This window comes from Antennarius striatus, chromosome 24 (assembly GCF_040054535.1).
Source record: "Antennarius striatus isolate MH-2024 chromosome 24, ASM4005453v1, whole genome shotgun sequence".
Classification (NCBI taxonomy): Eukaryota; Metazoa; Chordata; class Actinopteri; order Lophiiformes; family Antennariidae; genus Antennarius; species Antennarius striatus.
Genome location: NC_090799.1, coordinates 4,974,333 through 4,992,965, shown reverse-complemented (window position 1 = coordinate 4,992,965; position 18,633 = coordinate 4,974,333). Strand labels below are relative to the sequence as shown.

At 38.3% G+C, this 18,633-nt stretch overlaps 2 protein-coding genes across 3 annotated transcripts; one reads left to right on the top strand and one right to left on the bottom strand.

Moving 5' to 3' along the window:
* Nucleotides 1-1,549: 1,549 nt before the first annotated feature.
* LOC137591378 (NADH-ubiquinone oxidoreductase 75 kDa subunit, mitochondrial-like) lies at nucleotides 1,550-11,690 on the bottom strand. The gene is made up of 19 exons (XM_068309325.1): nucleotides 11,624-11,690; nucleotides 10,835-10,911; nucleotides 9,998-10,089; nucleotides 9,162-9,269; nucleotides 8,918-8,994; nucleotides 8,277-8,358; nucleotides 8,023-8,153; nucleotides 7,748-7,933; nucleotides 6,653-6,787; nucleotides 6,334-6,448; nucleotides 5,531-5,676; nucleotides 5,308-5,436; nucleotides 4,270-4,399; nucleotides 4,031-4,191; nucleotides 3,536-3,690; nucleotides 3,282-3,457; nucleotides 3,036-3,170; nucleotides 1,877-1,949; nucleotides 1,550-1,789 (listed from the first exon to the last, which is right to left on the bottom strand). Exons 2-19 carry the CDS (start codon nucleotides 10,905-10,907, stop codon nucleotides 1,698-1,700), a joined length of 2,196 nt encoding a protein of 731 aa, XP_068165426.1. The 5' UTR covers nucleotides 10,908-10,911; nucleotides 11,624-11,690; the 3' UTR covers nucleotides 1,550-1,697.
* Nucleotides 11,691-11,946: 256 nt separating this feature from the next.
* Nucleotides 11,947-18,517, top strand: unc50 (unc-50 homolog (C. elegans)). Of its 2 annotated transcripts, none has more exons than XM_068309724.1 (6): nucleotides 11,947-12,030; nucleotides 13,899-14,169; nucleotides 15,643-15,763; nucleotides 15,897-16,036; nucleotides 16,975-17,082; nucleotides 17,380-18,517. In XM_068309724.1, exons 2-6 carry the CDS (start codon nucleotides 13,902-13,904, stop codon nucleotides 17,514-17,516), a joined length of 774 nt encoding a protein of 257 aa, XP_068165825.1. In that variant the 5' UTR covers nucleotides 11,947-12,030; nucleotides 13,899-13,901; the 3' UTR covers nucleotides 17,517-18,517. The 2 variants fall into 2 exon arrangements, with proteins under 2 accessions (XP_068165825.1, XP_068165826.1); XM_068309725.1 differs by having other exon boundaries at nucleotides 11,951-12,030; nucleotides 13,875-14,169.
* Nucleotides 18,518-18,633: the final 116 nt, after the last annotated feature.

Sequence of the window (18,633 nt, the reverse complement as noted above, 5' to 3'; positions counted from 1 at the left end):
GAAGACAACTTCCTCTATGGGGAACGATAAAGTACATTTCATGTCATTTCAAGACAGGATTAATTGTGATAAAAATAGGGAATTTAAGAGTTTGATTTCTTTTAAGAAAAAATAGTTTTATCATTTTAAAATACTCAGTTTCTAATTTATTCTACCATTAGTAGTTTGCGGACATAGCCATCAACCTCCTGCACACACCAGAAACCTTCCCTAGCTGGAAGAAATATGACTCTATAATGTAATTGTTTAAAAGATATTAAAAAATACTGATAGTACACAGATTAGTCCTTGTTTATCACAACCTTTTTTTCTGTTTATAGCTTTGTCAGACTTGGAGGAGTTTTGAACCGTTCTCCAAAGGGGAATGCAGACCGGCCTCCGATGCATTGTCCGGAGAACAAATGCCATATTCCTGTATCGCCAGATGTCAGTCGCTTCATACCAGCCCAATAAGGGTATGGATCTCCTGACACTCCTTCACTCCGCCGAGCAGCCTTACCCACAACCCAAAGCAGCCGAGGAACTCTGAGTGCGAGCACCAGCCGTCCGCCGCCGATCCACGTTGCGACTGAGAGTGAGCAGCAACCAACTGAATTGGGTAAAGTTTGAATTCTGGTGTAACTCCTCCTGTGACATACAGATAGAACACAACGCCAGGAGGGAGTTGAAGAGAGGATTCAACGTCTGGTTTTATTGGGAGCAGCAGTGGCTCAGTGGTAGAGCGGGTCGTCCGATGTTCCAAAATCGGCAGTTGGATTCCTGCTGCAGCCCAAAAACACCCGGAGTGTGAGCTGACCGTGGGAGTTGTCAGCTCACCGTCGGAGCACTGCCGGGACGCCCTTGAGCAAGGTACTGTCCCCCTCACAAGATGCTCATTTGGGTGCTCCACAAAGGGGCTGCCCGCCACTCTGCCCCCCATTGCATGCTTACAGAGGCCTATACACACTAATATTCATGATTGTGATTGGCTAACATACTAGTGTGCATTATTAATTTCCCTTTGGAGATTATAACAATATAGAAATAAAAATATTGAGAAAAGAGGATGACTTTATCGGGAAAAAGGAAGTGGCTAACATGGCTACACTTGCTCTCTTCCACTCTCCTTCTTGCTCAGTTTGTCAGATGTTTAGTTTTTCCCACCACTTCCTTCAGTGATGAAGGTGTCGGTGTTAAATGTAGGACATTTGTTGTGATGGAAGTGAGGCTTAGCCAATTGGAGGCTCAGGTCCACTCAGTGACTGAAAACGATACCTGTGACCCCTAGCCAGGTAGATTTAGCTGGAGTGGACCCACCTGCCCAGGTTAGCTGCTCAAAGGTTGACAAAATACAGGAAACCTGTGCTTCAACTCATTGTCATGTAATTCTTTGTGAAAATAGCATTTTTGATTATACTGGCTTGTTTTAGTCTGAAAACCTGTTTCGAATAACTTCCTGTCATGTTCAGTGAAAACAGCATTCTTCCTTTCCTGTCTTATGTATGAAAACATTCATAAAAATTGTATATGTACTGAAAATCAGCTGAAATTCACAGAAACATGATAGAAATCAAACACTCACAAATTTCTTTATTCAACAAAGACTTGAAAACAAAGGGCTGAAACGAGCATAATGGACATATTTAAATTAAGGAGTGACTAAAACATGTCCCTTAAGAGAATTGTTTGTTGTTTCAGCAGAGGGTGGAACTGGGTGTTCAGCAAATTGAAGGTTCTTCAACGGCATTTGCACCCTCTGTCACAGCTTTGATACATTTTGCCATAGTCTGGGAAGCTCTGCTGATGGAGTCTGCACATAAACAAACAGCAGTTACTCTAAATTTTCTACATAGTGTTTACATTTTTCAAATATATACGTTATTAAAAGTACATTTACCTGTCATGTAAAAGTCCTTCACTGTGAGTTGCTGAGGTACAAGGGGAATTGTTATAAGCTCCTGTTTCACGCCCTGCAAAAGACAAACTTGTAAACTCCAAAATATTTCACAGTGTTACCCACTGTGAAACACCTATCACCTAATTTGCAGAACTAGATTCTTTTTGTCTACAGATGTTATGTATGCTTGTTCCACATATGGCATTCAACTCTCATTCCAGATAGTCAGAAGATAACCACTTAACATTTCATGCATCAAATTAATCATTCTAGGAATGGTGTGCTCCTTTTATGAACCAACCCATGACCCTCATAGCAAACTAAACCAAACCAGAAGTGGTCAACACCGTTTCTTTAGCTCTAGGTACCATGCATCATCCTTAAAATAAATACAACAAAAAAAGAAAAAGAACAAGTGGCCCACACACACCGCACCATAAATCTTTTTTCTCAACAGTGCTTAACGTAGAGTTGTATCTGCTCAAGAATGAGAGGTTTGCTGTCATGTACACATTATATTTTGCACAAATGGTTACAATTTGGGTCTGCAGCACGCCAGTACATTTTGTATGGAGCCAAATACATGCCAAATGTGAAATTGAAATATGCAAGGTACTCCACCGAAAAGGATGGATTAGCCAGCAGCATATGTTGCTCTAAAAGCTAGCCCTGTTCAGAAGAGACTTATTCAGCTTGGTTTCAAGTCTCATCTCTGTTTGCATTAAGTCCAATTGGTTTGGGTGGTTGGGTTGTTTTGTGTAAAACAAAAACAAGACCCTGCCAACCTTCTAATCTGCCACCTATTAAACTACTGTGGTGTACAGTGTAAATTAATTGTACAAAAGGATACTTCACAGAAAGCCCATATGTTCGAAATTCGTGCTATTTTTAATTTATAAATTGGTAAGGGGTCAGGTCTGACCTATGGTGTTCTGACTGGCTTTCAGTTATGTCCTAATCACCTGTTTTGAAAGCATTAAATGTTTAAGTTTGTACGCAAGTACTTATATGTCATCAAGGTTTCCTAAATATTCTTCTTTTTTTCAAAAGCACTTATTTCTGTTAAATGCACATACTGAAGAAACCCCAACGTTATTTTTACAACATGAAAAATGTTGTGGCACTATAATCTGTCTCCATATTCTATGTTAATGTGTACCTTGGCAAGTTCATTGGCTTGTTTGAAGTAGTTTGCCTCCTCTACATCATTATACCGGACCAGATTAGGAGACACCTCAGCCAGTCTGGATCTAATGTCTTCCAAAGAGTCATAGGACAGTGTCACTCCAGCAAGCTGTAAACACAAAGACATGACCTTAGACAAATACAACACATACTAGCTCAAGGAATGTTAACACACAACTTCCATTCTTATTATTTGTTAAGGATTTGACTTTCTGCTTACTTCAGAAAGAGCCCTGATGATTTTCCAGTCCTCTCTGGCCATTCCAGGAGCAGTAACAGCCACCCGAGTGTGTTGGCTCCTACCTTCAGTATTAACATAGGTACCATTTTTCTCTGTGTATGCAGCACCAGGGAGAATGGCATCTGCCATGGGTGCTCCTACATCACCATGGTGACCTGGAAAATTTGATACATTTTTAGCTTTTAAATAAAGTTTTACGCTCCTGAGTATGGGATGAGTCCACGTGAACCTACCCTGGTAGATGATGAAGGTGTCTTTGGGCAAATCGGATCTGGTGATGCAGCCAGCATCAGCTCCCAGAAGGAAGAGGACCTTGGGTGGATTTTTCCTGATGGAGTCCACACCAGGTTTGTAGCCCAAGTCTAATGCAGCCACCTGACTGGCCACTCTGTTGAAACACATTCAACAAAAACATAAAAATATAGACATTTATGGCTCCTACAGAATATGAAATATCACAGAATTCCATCCTACACTATTTCAAGAGAAGTGATCATACTTCCTGAACATGAGAACAATGGTATAAAAGTAGCCTGAAACAAAATGTGCTTTAAATTTAAAGATACCTATGTGTATCAAATACTTTTTGGATGGACAACGGAAACCCTATATGTATACCTATCTTTATCATGATCCCTTTGTGCAGTCACATAATAAAAATTTGTAAAAAATTTGCATAAAATACCTATTGATTAGACTCATAATTTTCAGTTGACTTCAAATTGTACCTGTGCAGGATATTCAGAACTTTCCATCCCTCTTCCACTCCACTGCTGGTTCTTGCATTCTGAGCAATGGTTGAAACAGCACTCAAAATAGCAGCCCCATCTTCTCTCTGCAGAGTGCTGCTGCCCACAACCACAACTGGGTGCTTAGCAGCTGAAAGGACCTGGAGCGAGCAGCATTTCAGTTTGTTACCAGAAGTTCCATCCATGTCTCCTTAAGTCACATTACTTGCATTCAGTACCTGACAGAAAGGGTGTGTGCCATTAGCGAGTTCCTTTAATATAGAAGTCTCCTCTCCCAGGTGGTCATATGTGTAGCTCAGATCAACCTTGTGCCCCACCATGGCTACATGAAGCTCATTGTGAAGCCAGCTGTTAGAAGAGACAAAAGAAAGCGAGTTATAGTACCAGATGACCTGGCTGAACAAATGCAAAAAGGGTTCAAGAAATGTGATATGATTTTGATTTTTTTTCAAGTTTTTTCTTGCATTCTTGCTCAAATAAACCACCAACCGTCCTTGTATCACTTTTCATACTAATTTGATCAGATTAGCGACTGCAGAAAACCTTTTTTCACTGTGTTGCGGCAGAATGTTCAGATTCAGAAAAATCTCAGTCATCTAAACATGAAGGTTAACTTCATGAAAGCAACTGTGTCAAATCATGTTATCTATGTGAAAACAAAGATTGTAAATCAGTCACCTCATCTATGTGAAACAATTGATAGCATAATTTAGTATAATTGATATTGAACAGACATTTTATTTACAAAATTGTTTTTTTTCTCTCCCCCCTTTACGTGGCAGTGCTAGCTGTATCCAGTATCCATCTCCAGATATGTATGAAATGGATGTGTCTCGACTATTTTTCTGAGCTACTGTATGTTAATAAAAACTGTTTCCCAAATTTCCCAGATCAAATAAATCTTGCCTTTGAGAGTTTTTATTATTATATTCATCTGAATCTGTCTCAAAGGACGTTGCCCTTGAATGCTTCTTTGCCATCTTAATGTGCCTATTATTGGTCCAGAAACTGCTGACAATCTTGGGAAACCAATCACATTACCAGAAATCAGTGCTGCTGTGAGGTCTCTTCAGGGTGGAAAGTGCCCAGAACCTGATGAATATTCCTCTGAATTTTACAAGAAATTCTGGGTACAACTTGTGCCATTATGATTGGATGTGTATAATGAGGCTTTTGCTGTTGGAACTCTCCCCGAAATTCTAAATCAGGATATAATCTAGCTTCTGCTAAATTAGGACTAAGAGGTATGAACTTACCTCTTGCGGATTCGGGCATTGAAGAGTGGGGCTTCATAGCGTGGGTTGGTTCCTATTAGCAGCAAAAGGTCACATTCCTCAATACCGGCAATACGAGAGTTTAACAAGTAGTTGGAGCGCAGGTCAGTCCTGTATAAAGAAACAAAACAGTGTAGAAGCATTACTATATCTAAATGGACAGTGGGAGTCCTTTAAATGTTTGAGTACACACAGGCCTGCTTACCCTGCACCTGCCATAGGGAAGAGCTCCTCAGTGCAGAGGTTCTCTGAGTTCAGACTGTTCAGAAGGTCTTTGAGGGAGACCAGTGTCTCAGCATCAGTCATCCCTCCTGCAATGGCTGCAACCTCATTGCCCTTCACACTCTGTAGCTAAACACAAAGTAAATATACCGGCAGTTATGAAGACAAAAAATCCTTCTGTAACCCTGTTGAACTGAACTTATTAAAATGTAATAATCTGATAAACATTTTTAACCTTTAATGATATTTATTTTCTGTGAAATGTTATGTTGATGTGTTAAAAAATTACATTAATTGTTGGAATTTTTTTTAATAATTGGAAATTTAAGGATCCCTGAATATTTATTTATGTATTCATATTTTGTTAAGTTTTGGGGAGATGAGTGCACTACATCCTGGGTCAAAGGACATGTGAGTGAGTGAGAGAGGATATTTATTTTAGCTACACCTAGCTGTTGCAAATCATCTCAAGCAATGGAGACACAACTGGCAGCATGGAAATATGGACTGTGCTTTCACAGCACCTTTCTACTCAATGTGATCTTCAACATAAGCATCACCAACTCAACCGTAACTATTCACATACACTCATAGAACAGCAATAGGGACTATGTTTGGCACTTTGCTCCAGCAGACAATGCCATGATTACAGGACATATGAGTCGGACTTTAAACAATTAACGGATAGCCGCTGAGCCACAGCTGCTGATATACAAGTAACTATGAACAATAAGATGATATATAAGATATAGATATATCAAACAAAAACAGACAAAACACACTTACTACTCCAGCAACACAAGAGAGTGCATCTTCCCAGGTGACTGGGGTCAGTTGACCACAGTCATTCCTTAACATTGGTTGGGTCAATCTCTGCCTCTTTAGACCATCATATGCAAACCTGAGGGCACACATTTATTGTCACTATATCGTTGTTTTTCACAGGTGGTCCTAGAACGCATTAACCACGACTAACAAGGGACCACTGTATTACTTTCCTAGTTAGATGCATTTGTCACTTCTTCAATTCAAACTGGAAGGCACCGAAGCTTACAACAGGTAAGACATAAAGCTTTAAAAAAAAATTTTTTTTTAAAGCTTTTACCTGGTCTTGTCAGAAATCCATTCTTCATTAATGTCTTCATTAAGCCTGGGCAAAACCCTCATCACCTCACCACCTCTGGTGCTCACCACGATGTTACTGCCCACAGCATCCAGCACATCAATCGATTCAGTTTTCCTGACAAAGAAAAAAGAGAAAGAGAAAATGACGCCAAAGAAAGCATTATGTTGGTGAGGTGACCAAATTGCTGCACATTCACCAGACAATGTGGATGCACCACATTTTTGATTATTTGTCAATATAAAATACGTAAAAATAGTCTTCTTCCCCCTGTGGTTACTGTACTTTAAACAAACTTCACTTGAAGTAACTGAAGCTACTTGGGGAAAAAACTTGAAAAGATTGTTAAAAAAAAGCGCCACACAACATATTATATAACAAACCTGTTTAAGTACACTACTCAAAGGACTGAAAGTCATATTGGACAGGTTTTTATACACAAGACTTCCTAATCCATAACATAACAGAGACATGTCACTTTTTATATTATAGCTGTGTACTTTAATGGTTATACTTATTTAAACATAAAGAATGTCCAGAATAGACATAAATTTGTAATTTAAATCCTCTTTATACCACAAGATTGTAATGGGTAACGATGAGACTTCAATGTTTAATGTTGTGAAAAAACTGTCAGTGGACCAGCTTACTGATAATCAAATTGCTTCTCTTTTCTTCCTACCATGTTTGTGCACAACATGATGATCTTATATTTTATCACCTGCTTTCCTCACAGCTTGTTTGCTCTTCATAGACTCCCTTTCAAAAAAATGTTTCTGTCTGGAAGCCAACTTGTTTTAATGTCATGCGATCTAACCAATCGCTAGCTAGCTTTTTGGCTTAGCACCGCTGTTTGCACATGCACAGTCACCTAAGTTTAAGAAAAAGTCAGATGTCATCTGACTGGCTGCCCTTTATATCAATCAAGTGACAAGATGGATGATAGGCTGATGTCTATTTTTTTAATTACATGCAATCTACATGAACTACCGTTGTGATCGACTGGATCACGATTGACGTATTGAGCACCCCTGACTTAGAGCATTAGCTAAACTGATATACTGACCCAATTCCTACCTGGTTTCCCATGGTCGTGCAGTGAAAGCATAAGGTTTGGAGGTGAGTGCTCCCACAGGACAGATATCAATAACATTGCCCGACAACTCTGACATGAACATCTTTTCCACATAAGTCCCAATCTGTAGGTCATTTCCTCTTCCTGTCGTTCCCAGGTCTTCAACACCAGCAATCTCACTGGCAAAACTACAAAGACAAAAAAAAGAAGAAAATAATAGGATTTTATATTCTATTCTTGATCGCTACATAAGTACAAATGTCTCTGAGGCACTAACCGGACACAACGTGTGCATTGGATACAGCGGGTCATGATGGTTTTAATGAGTGGTCCAATGTTTTTGTCCTCCACTGCTCTCTTCTGTTCTGAGAAACGACTACGGTCTGAACCAAACTGCATAGATTGATCCTAGCAACACAGAAGACAGCAGGAACTAATTAACAATTGATTTAATAGGAAATAATGTTTATATTATGTATTGTCAATCTTATCAAGTTGTGAAAAGACCCTAATGATTATTTGTTCCATTACCTGCAGGTCACACTCTCCTCCCTGATCACAGATTGGGCAGTCCAGTGGATGGTTAGCCAAGAGGAACTCCATCACTCCCTCTCTGACGAACACACACACACACACACCATATCGTGCTTTTTTAATTAACGTCATTCCAGCTACACTGTATTTGAAATGTCTTGACCCAAACTTATTCGTGGTCCTCAATCTTTCATTGAATATTGATAAAATCACTTATGGTCCAGACGCTTCGTTGAGAAGGGGCTGCCCCCACCCTCTCTGTGTTCACGTGGCGTTAAATGCACCATGTGAACTGAGTCCAAGGTTTATTAAGGAGTCCAATTGAGAAAAACACATCATTTTAGGTCTCTGCATATACATAGAGGTCCTAACCCTACCAACTCCTAGCTAACTAGTTAGCCAAAGCCAAACAGCTTGTGAGGAAGTTTCAGTGTCTGAGCCATGTCATTTCCACTCACTAGCCTTAGCCTGAGCAGAGACTCCACCTCGGTGATGACCACGCCCTTATCCGGGGAGAGTGTGTCAATCAAATATGGCTAAGGATATGTCAATCACTCCAGACAACAAGGGATCGTTTTGTCACAGCTCTTGTTTTTAGGTATGCATTTTACTGAGTGCCATTGTAGTTTATATTTTACCTTGCTTTGCGTGTCTTTTCTGAGTTTGTGAGGATGTTCCATCCCTTCATGACGGGCATAGCACAAGCTGCCACTGGCTTAAGGGAAAGGATGGGGCATGAATTAAATGAGATGATACAACAGGGAATCTTTGAGCAATTTCTACACAAAGATAAACTTTAACCTTGCTCATCATGCTGCACTTTTGGCAGCTATTTATGTAATCTCTCAATACAAATAAGGACAAACAGATGCATTCTGGTACCTTTGGAGCTTTCTCAATCTCCACCAAACACATACGACAGTTTCCAGCAACTGAGAGGCGCTCATGGTAACAGAACCGAGGGATTTGGATTCCTGCCTTCTCACAGGCCTAGAGGACAAAAAAAGTTAGGCAAAACAGCATTCAAATAACATTTGGAAATTTAAATGATCATACAGTCAGGTTGAGCTCAATAATTATAACCCTAATCCATGAAAACATTTCTTGGTTAGGGCAGTAATCAATCTTTACAGAAGGTGCAGTGAATCCCTTGTGACTCTGCAGCCACAGTTCTTATTAACTGGGTATCCATCCCAGAACACAAACACTTTTTGGTTTTACTGTCTGTCTTTTTTAATTGTAGTCTTGCTTTGTGCTGCTCTGCAAAGAATGAGGCGAAATTTCAGCATTACTTTGTCAGAGACTGACTGGCATGATTAGGGAATAGGTTTAGTAGGGCAATCCCTTTTCTTTTTGTTAATTTAAGTAATCACTTGATTATTGGCGCTTTAACATGCACTACTTCACTACATTGCGGATTTTTAGTAAGTAGTCACGTGATACCATCTGTCCGTTTCATTGATGCAACTTTATCACTGCATATTAAACATACTCTCCACAAACATACTAAATATCAAATGTTTTTTGATATTTATCATGTCTGACAAGCTTCATGGAGGTGCTGATGTCCTTTTCCAAAACAACTTCGACATCTGTCATCATGGCCACTTGGTGTTGTACTGTACAATGTACATGCCATGTAAAATGTACATTTCTCATGATATTCACATCTGAGATGCAACTTCTTATCGTTTTTAAAAAAACATGTTACTTCTTACCTGCAGTACAGTTGTTCCAGGCTCCACCTCCACTGATTTCCCATCCACAAACACTTCCACCATGTTGCTAACAGCACGCACTGGAGTACGGACTAAAAGTGAATACAGAAAGGCAAGACAAAATGGACAATGAGTGTAAACCTCTTGACAGATTTATCTTTGAATAATGGAAATGAGATGACTGATTTTACACTGCCTGATATTGCATGGGATGAATTATGGATATTATTATTATTATTGAACTTACAGTGCTGATTATTCACCAAGTCAGAAGGTGATAATTTTTCGACCATATATTGGGTCATTGAAAACTACCTCTGCTGAATGAATTTTATGTGGATGCATGTGATTGTCTGTCTCTGTGTAGCTCCGCGGTGCACTGGTGTAGCGCACGGAGTTTGACCCGCCTCACACCCTATGCCAGCTGGGATAGGCTCCAGCTCCCTGTGACCCACGCGAGTGGATGGAGCGGGTATGAAGATGAATGATCGGTTGTTTGTATTTAAGGTTATTCGTAAGTCAGATAATCATATCTAGAGGATAACCTGTACATGTTTAAATGTTGGAAGGTAAAGTTTTGAAAAAGAAATGTATTAGACTTTCTAAGATTAAGTCCTCCTACCATCAGCTATAAAGTTAAAAATTACCCCTCAAGAAATTGTAAATACATTGAAATAAAAATGTAACTGTCCGAACATAGGACATTCCTTGAAACAGAGAGAATTCATTTGTATTTCACAACCTGGAGTCATCTCAATTAGATAATGTTTACTTTTGGTGACCTTGAAACACATGTACAAAATAAACAATGTAAACACACATATACACAGGTCTTACTATTGTTGGATGGAGACAGGTTGCCTATGGCAGCTCCAGCCAGTGTTCGGCCAATGACTGGTAGTCGCAACATGATGCTGAAAATGGGGAAAGCAGATACAAAAGTTTGTTATAACTGACTATTTTTCTTTCTGCCACTTCAATTTCTGGTAAAAAAAAAAAAAAGAATATGTTGAACATATGGTACTCTATAGTAAGTCATACCTGCCAGATTTTTTAGTCAAAAATGTATTTTAAAAAAACAGGTTTTTGTCAAAAAACTGTTAAATTCCAATAAATTAGAAACATACTAATTTAAACTTTGTCTTCATTTCATTGGATGTTTTCATGAATAAAGTAACTCACAATTTTTTCCACATACAATACTGCAGCTCAATTTCACAAATAAGAGATGAATATTCAGCATTGCTCACAAAAACATGATTAAATGCTGAGCTGTAAAATTAAACTAAGCACTACCTCAGTGTCCAAATGACAATTTGTATGACATGAGCCAAAGTAGTTCGCTTTAGCCAACTAATTTAACATAGACACGGTATTTTAAATTTGAAGGACAAATAATGCGTAAACAATAAACACCATGTCACGAAACCCACTGCAATAACATGTCAATGCTATTAGCTAGCGCTAGCCCTGCATAACTGCTACAAGTCAAGGACACGGGCACTGCACCGTTGCACAAGGGTTCCTGTGGCTGTAAGGTCAAACAGTTATTTTTGTCCGTTCCTAGAGAAACATTACATATAAACTTAAACCATTAAAATTGCGTAATGCGTTTTTGGTAATTACCTTTCGCTATTTGGCCTTCTTGACCAGAACAGCAGAACGAATATCCAATGAATACTTCTGGTATGACGTCATTAGCGGAAATAGAATGATACACAACTTCCGTTCGACACTTCGTAAGGATGTTCGACCGATAATTTAATAAATACAATTATTAATAGTATCCTATTACTACTATTTGCCACATACTAAAATTAATAGTTCCAGTAGTGAAAAATAACTTTGTATTATGTCTTTGTCGAAAATGCACCACCATTTAAAAAAAATTTTCTTCCCTTTTTGACTACATTTCCCATAATGGTTAGAGCGAGTAGCAACGTGTGCATTTTCGCGACGGATCAGGAAGCAACAACATTGTTGCATAAACAAGCAATAGTTCGTGCTGTCTACTGGGAAGTACAACAATACAGGTAAATACTCTCGGGAATGAAAGAAACTGTGACGTTATTTTACTAATTCTTAACAGTCCTTGTAAGATTCAGACAAAGTTTAACATGAATTGACCGGATATTCTGATATATTGAACTAGTTAGCAACAAGCTAACTGTGCTAGAATGCACAACGTCAAATAACAAGGCATGATAGTGTTTGTGGAGAGAAAACTATTTCGCTGTAGGAAACTGGGTATTCATCCGTATTTCAACACGTTTTATTTTATTTTTTTTATCGTAATGTCTATCTTAAGTAGTAACATCAAGGTTATGTGTTTATTTTTCATAAGATTGTTGATATTCGACTAAATGTGATAGCATGTTATATGACGAATTTAGTACAGCATTCTACAAAAAAAACAGCCTGCTTTGTCTCTTGTCATAAACACGGTTATCGTCTAAGTCTAGTTAAATGTACTATGGTTACTTTCATCACATTGCTTTAGGTTTATTATTGGTGTGTAAAAGTCTGATGTACAGTACTATGCTACAAGCTTTGATCCTAAATATTAAAGACTACCTGAATCCATATTGGATAGAAAAAATGTGACATTAGATTTCTCTTCATCTGCAGATTATGATTGACAAAATAAAATATCTCAAAATATCACTGTTCAAACCTTGTTTGCACTGAAATTTGTTTGAACACAGTTTATTTGAACACTTTGAAAACTTGACCTTATAACACACAATAAAAAGGAAAATTATGTGCAGTATTGGAAGTTTCCTCACTTTAGAACTAATAAAGGAATATCTTATCTTAAATAAAAAGATCTAAAAATGGAAATGTACTCATCAGATTTGCATGTTATCTTAAATCCGTGCTTTTCAGTTGTTATCTGTCTGGAAAAAATTCTGTTGAGTGTCTGTGCTGTAATTTAGATTCTGGTGTCTAATAGAGTACAGTAATGTAATACTCTTCCATACCACTGAGTGACAGCATGTCAGACTCAGAATCAGAATCTTTATTTGTCATGCTGACACACGTTTTCACATAGGACAGCACGAAATACCCCTCTGAAGGTACCAGTTAGCCCGTCGGATAAATAAGATTAGAAAAACAAAGAAAAAAGGTAAATATGTAAAACATATACAGTGTCTGAACAGTAATTTTATGTACAATGTAACAAATTAAGATGTGAGGATGATAGGTAATTGCTCTGTCATTCTGAGAACAGAATTCGTGATGCATACTGCAGATGGCGATGACAGAAATTTTTCCAAAGAAAAAATGCTAACTCAGCACTGGTCACTAATGAAGGCCTGTGTACGAATGGCAGTCAAAAGAAAGCAAAGACAGTGAATGAGGAGTACTTGCATGGGAAAAACTGCATATGTGTCTCCACTGATGGCACAGCCATGGCTGGTCTGACTGCTATATTTCAGATAAAACCCTGCTATACACCATAACAGAGGAATGAATACTCCAAACGCACACTTTGGAGTATACAGTTCATGGCACCTTATGTGTACATGTGAAAGCGTCAATACAGAAGCAGACATGCGATTACACTTCATTCTGTTATGTCAATGAAAAAGCAAACTGTAATTTCGCCATGCACGTTCACACCTGCCCACCAGGCATCTCAACGCACCCCTCTGGAGAATCACTGTCTTCAATGCATGGAAGTTTCTGTCCAGTATCAAATGACAGAATAAATCACAGAATGAGAACAACGAAAATGTCGATGCTAAAATGTAAAATGTATGGTGTGCCCAAACTTTTGACTTGTATTTGGTTTAAATTGAGAGTGCTGAAATTCCACTGGAAGAGTAACAGTCATTTAACTTGTTCAATCTCCTTCTACTCCATTCATTATAAGCTTGCCCTCCTTCTTGTCTCCAAGACTATGTTGCCAACCACTTCACCACACAGCAATGGTACCCCTGGTTCGAGGGATGCTGCACGTCACACAGCAGGTGCAAAGCGCTACAAGTACTTGCGACGGCTGCTCCATTTCAAACAAATGGACTTTGAATTTGCTTTGTGGCAAATGCTTTACTTGTTCACATCACCTCAGAGAGTGTACCGCAATTTCCACTACAGAAAACAGACAAAAGACCAGTGGGCCAGGGATGACCCTGCTTTCTTGGTTCTGCTCAGCATCTGGTTGTGTGGTAAGCCTGTTCTCCCATAACAAGTCTGGTCAGTAACAATCACTGTCTCCTTTAACTGTTTGATGAGTTAAAGTAATAGTTTGTCCAAAAATAAAAATAAAAGTCATTATCTGCTTACACCTATTTCATTGGAATGTCAGCAAGCAAAGCAATCTTTGCAGCAAACACCTGAGAATATTGTTGAAACCAGTGACGTGCAGTGAGGTTCATGGCTGGAGAGACACCGACGTCATCATGATCACGTGATCAGATTACCAAAAATACGAACCTAGCTAATTCACCATTTAATTAGCAACAGTGAGTGGGTTATGTTAAAGTGTCATTGCAGAATTATTTACACATACAAACCGTAATGCACAAACAAGCATATTTGATTAAAAAACGTAATGATGTTATCTACCTGTTAATATGTCAGGTTTACTTGTAAATGAAGTCCATGCGCCGCTCCCTCTGAAAAAACGCGTTTTTGTGGAACAAACTTGTTTGTAGAAATTGTATCCGTATCTTCCTTCAGTTTGTAATATGTAATCCTCCATTTGAATAGGCGAGCTGGGGAAAAAAAAAAATTGCTGCACTTGACTTGATGTAGATCGTAGCCTGCATTCACTTATTCTTCGGATGAGGAGTCCCAAGACGAAATCCCTGGGATCACCAGCGCCCCCTATCCACGAGGCCGGGTATTTTTGTGCCTCACCTGGTACCTCTTCACAGCGGTGTCAGGACCGCTCAACCCAAGACGTTACACACATGCAAGCTGTTCACAAAAAAAAAAGAAAAAACCTACATTATTTACATTAGCTAAATTAAGCAAACGTGTTTGAACATTTTAATAGCGACATATAGAGAGATAGCATTAGGGTCAGCACAGCTGTCTGAGCTATTGCGCAATCCATGATGAGGCTCGGCTGGCTGGTGCCTCACCGCAGGTCTCTGCTCCGTGTTTCAGCGGTAAATGTGAAAATTCAGCGATTTTGAGAAAAAAATAACCTAAAATTGGTGACGTTAAACGGTAAAATAAGTTTATAATACACATCGCTGGATAAATGTTAGCATTTAATTTATTTATTCCATTTTCCTTTTTTTTTCTTTCATGATGACCGCACGTCACTGGTTGAAACATAAAAGTATTTCATAAATCTTCCATGCATGTATCTATTTCCTTGAAGACGTGACAAACGTAATCATCTCATCTTGAGCCATTTTTCCCAATTTGTGAGTCATGGGTGTGCCCATGCACCTATCCCATCTGGGTATGGGCAAGAGGGTGGGGTGGGGGGGGGGTAAAACAGGTCCCCATCTTGTCTTTTTTTCTTTCAAAGAGTGCCTCAGTTTTTCTGTCATGAAGCTCAATAAGTGTTTTGTGGAGTAAAAACTTTGACCTGACATTCCAGCTGGATGGAGGTGAATAGATAATGAGAATATTTGTTTGTGATGAATTGTTCCATTTCCTGAACCTGCTCTATTACTCTACAGTGTCAACTATAGGTTTTGGTCTCGTGCTGGATATGGGCATTCTGGACACTCTGAAGCTGTTGCTGTGGGTGGTCTTTGTTGACTGTATAGGAGTTGGTCTTCTCATATCAACCCTCATGTGGTGAGTTTCCTGATACATTAAATGAATAAATAATAATAAAATGATTGCATGTTTTTGCAAATTGTGTTGCTATCAATAAAGTGAACGTCTAGAACTTCAACGTTTGCATATGTAATGTGTGCTTTTGTCACAGGATGGTCAGCAACAAGTACCTACTCAAACACCCCAGCAAAAACTTTGATGTGGAGTGGGGCTATGCCTTCGATGTTCACCTCAATGCTTTCTACCCCCTTTTAGTCATTCTGCATTTCCTGCAGCTCATCTTTATCAACCGTGAGTAAAATGCTGTCCCTTGTACAGATATTATACAGTTGATCTGTAAGGATTATATTCACTCAGAACTAAACAATGGTGGAATAAATATTATTCACTGTCCTACTTGGTAGTTTGCTAGTGTTACAGAAGAATAGTGATGTAAACACAGTAGGATCTGCGTCTAACATGCTGATTGGTTTATACCAAAATGTGTTTGGTTCAGGAGCTGAGAATGCCACATTTGACCTAAAATTGATGTATTAAACATACAAACACAATTATAACGAGAGGTTGTTTGTAAATTGAACTGTTCATTATTATTGATTAAATTTTGCTCTATAATTGCCATTTGAGGTCATTTAAATGGCATTTATTCTTTAAATACAGAAGTATTATTCCTTAACATTTACCAGAAACAATTACGGGACATGAAAACAGTACATAATGAAATTATATGCAGGCGCAGGTCGGGTTGAGTTGTTATCGGTTATACATCAGATTTTTTAAAAAAAATGGATATGGAAAAATAATAAAATTGAAATTTTTTTACTTGACACTCGACATAGCATCTGTCCGCCACAAATATTGGACTCATAAAATCACTAGAAAACTGTTAAAAGCAAATAATACCATGTTACTGTACAATGAATAGGAATAAAATCATATATTAAAACATGTCCGTATAGTTCTAGTAACTACCGTTCATTCATTTTACTGCAGCATTCATTATTTTAAATGTTATCAGTTGTCACCACGTGGAGGATTTGTCTTTCTTTAATATTGGTCTGTAAATCCATATTTGACCATTATGAGGGTAAACATGTGATGCACAGCAAATACCATAATGATGAGGAAACCAAAATGAAGGTAGTAACTAAATACAAATATCAGGTGTATACAGTTGCGTCTTTTTTCTCTCATATCACCATACTTAATCGTTGTTTTTTGTGTTTCAGATATCGTGGTCATAAATGATGTTTGGTTCATAGGGTGCTTTGTTGGGAATACTTTATGGTTGATTGCCATTGGTTATTATATCTACATCACATTCTTGGGGTACAATGGTAAGTCCTGCTTAGTTTATTTGTTCTCAGTCAGTAAAATAATTATATGTAACAGCTGCAAGGCATTGGGTCATAATCTTGATTTTACTACAATCAGGTCACAAAATATTAAGACATTGCGGTAAAAATAAAGCAGTATTGTACTGATGCAAAGTGCAGGTTTAATTCTGCCCATAGCCATTTGCCCCTAAAGTTTTTGACAGCCAAAGATGTTAAAGGTGTTTTTCTTTTGTCAAAGTTGCACATGATACTGTGATCTTGATATTTTTTTATATTCCCATTATATTTTCCATGCAGCTCTACCCTTCTTGAAGAATACTGTGGTGCTTCTCTACCCATTTGCTCTGCTTGGGCTCATCTACATCCTCTCCATCTCTTTGGGCTGGAACTTCACCCGGGGTCTCTGCTGGTTCTATAAGCACAGAGTCCAGTAGGAACATTCATTTTGATCATGAGGTTGAATAGTCAGTTACCACGCTTACTCTTCAAATCCATGTCCTGCTTCTGTCTGGAACAGTGAGATTAATTTGTTTGGAGATGAAGAGTTTCAAAGTCGTTGAACAGTGACGTGTTCAGACAGGAACAGACATGAGCTTGTTTTTTATTGTATGATTTGTAAATAGTATTCTGCAAAGCTGTAATATCTCTAAACTGTTTTTGAAGATTTTGCTTAACTTCTTTGGGTCTTTCTTTAAAAAAGACTAAGACAAAAAATCTTAATTGAAGAGAAATAAATGAAGACTGGGATTAGAAAAATGTATCTTTTTTTGTTGTACGTGTACATTTCAATGAACTTTCAATAAAATGTTTTCTTAAATTATTTTGTCTTAGTTTTACACCAAAGTGGAGGTCATTCTTGTTGTAATATTGACTAATAGTCAATATATACTTTATTTATCCCAAACTGGGAAATTTACTGGGAAAATACTGCCAGAGTCTATGCATTTGGATTATCTTGCGCTTCCTCCTTGTAAAAACAGTATACAAGTTACATCTCCTGTTAGAGGAACCTGCTCTTCCTGAGTTCTGTGTTTATTCGATATGTTTGCAACTGTCATAAAAGCCATCACTCGTACACCATCCTTTGTGGTCGTGGTTATTATCCAAGTTGCCAAACATTTCTGGCGATGAGGTGAATTATTTTTCCATTGGGTTTTAAGTGTTCGCTAAGAACACCATATGCTAGCCTGCAAACTTAAGGTGGCTATCTCCTTGAAAGCTCAAGCTGTGCAGAGCAGCACGGAGACGTAGGAAGAATCAGAGCGCCATTGGAGGTAGAGGAGCGGCAGAAAGGAGCCTAACAGTCAATAGCTACGTTTGGGTGAAATTGTGGAAGGAGATGTGGCCTGGTGTATTTTTTTTTTTAATCCTATAAGACATATAGAGGACATATCTATATCCTGTAAAGGGGAATGGGCGGATGGCTGGGTTGGAATTTTTACCCTGATTTACATCTGCATTGTATAACTCTTTTCATAACTTGAAAATGAAACAAAAAAAACATTGAAATTAAAAAAAAAAAAAAAAAGCACACATCTTTGAGTTCCCTCC

Excerpts from the sequence above, each read along its gene's own strand:
- LOC137591378 (XM_068309325.1), bottom strand. The coding sequence starts at position 10,907 with ATGTTGCGACTACCAGTCATTGGCCGAACACTGGCTGGAGCTGCCATA. Across the intron at positions 8,359-8,917 it reads GAAAAGACACGCAAAGCAAG|AGAGGGAGTGATGGAGTTCC; the intron begins GTAAAATATAAA and ends TGTGTTCGTCAG. Across the intron at positions 7,934-8,022 it reads CAATGCACACGTTGTGTCCG|TTTTGCCAGTGAGATTGCTG; the intron begins GTTAGTGCCTCA and ends TTGTCTTTGTAG.
- unc50 (XM_068309724.1), top strand. The coding sequence starts at position 13,902 with ATGTTGCCAACCACTTCACCACACAGCAATGGTACCCCTGGTTCGAGG. Across the intron at positions 14,170-15,642 it reads GCTCAGCATCTGGTTGTGTG|TGTCAACTATAGGTTTTGGT; the intron begins GTAAGCCTGTTC and ends ATTACTCTACAG. Across the intron at positions 16,037-16,974 it reads GCAGCTCATCTTTATCAACC|ATATCGTGGTCATAAATGAT; the intron begins GTGAGTAAAATG and ends TTTGTGTTTCAG.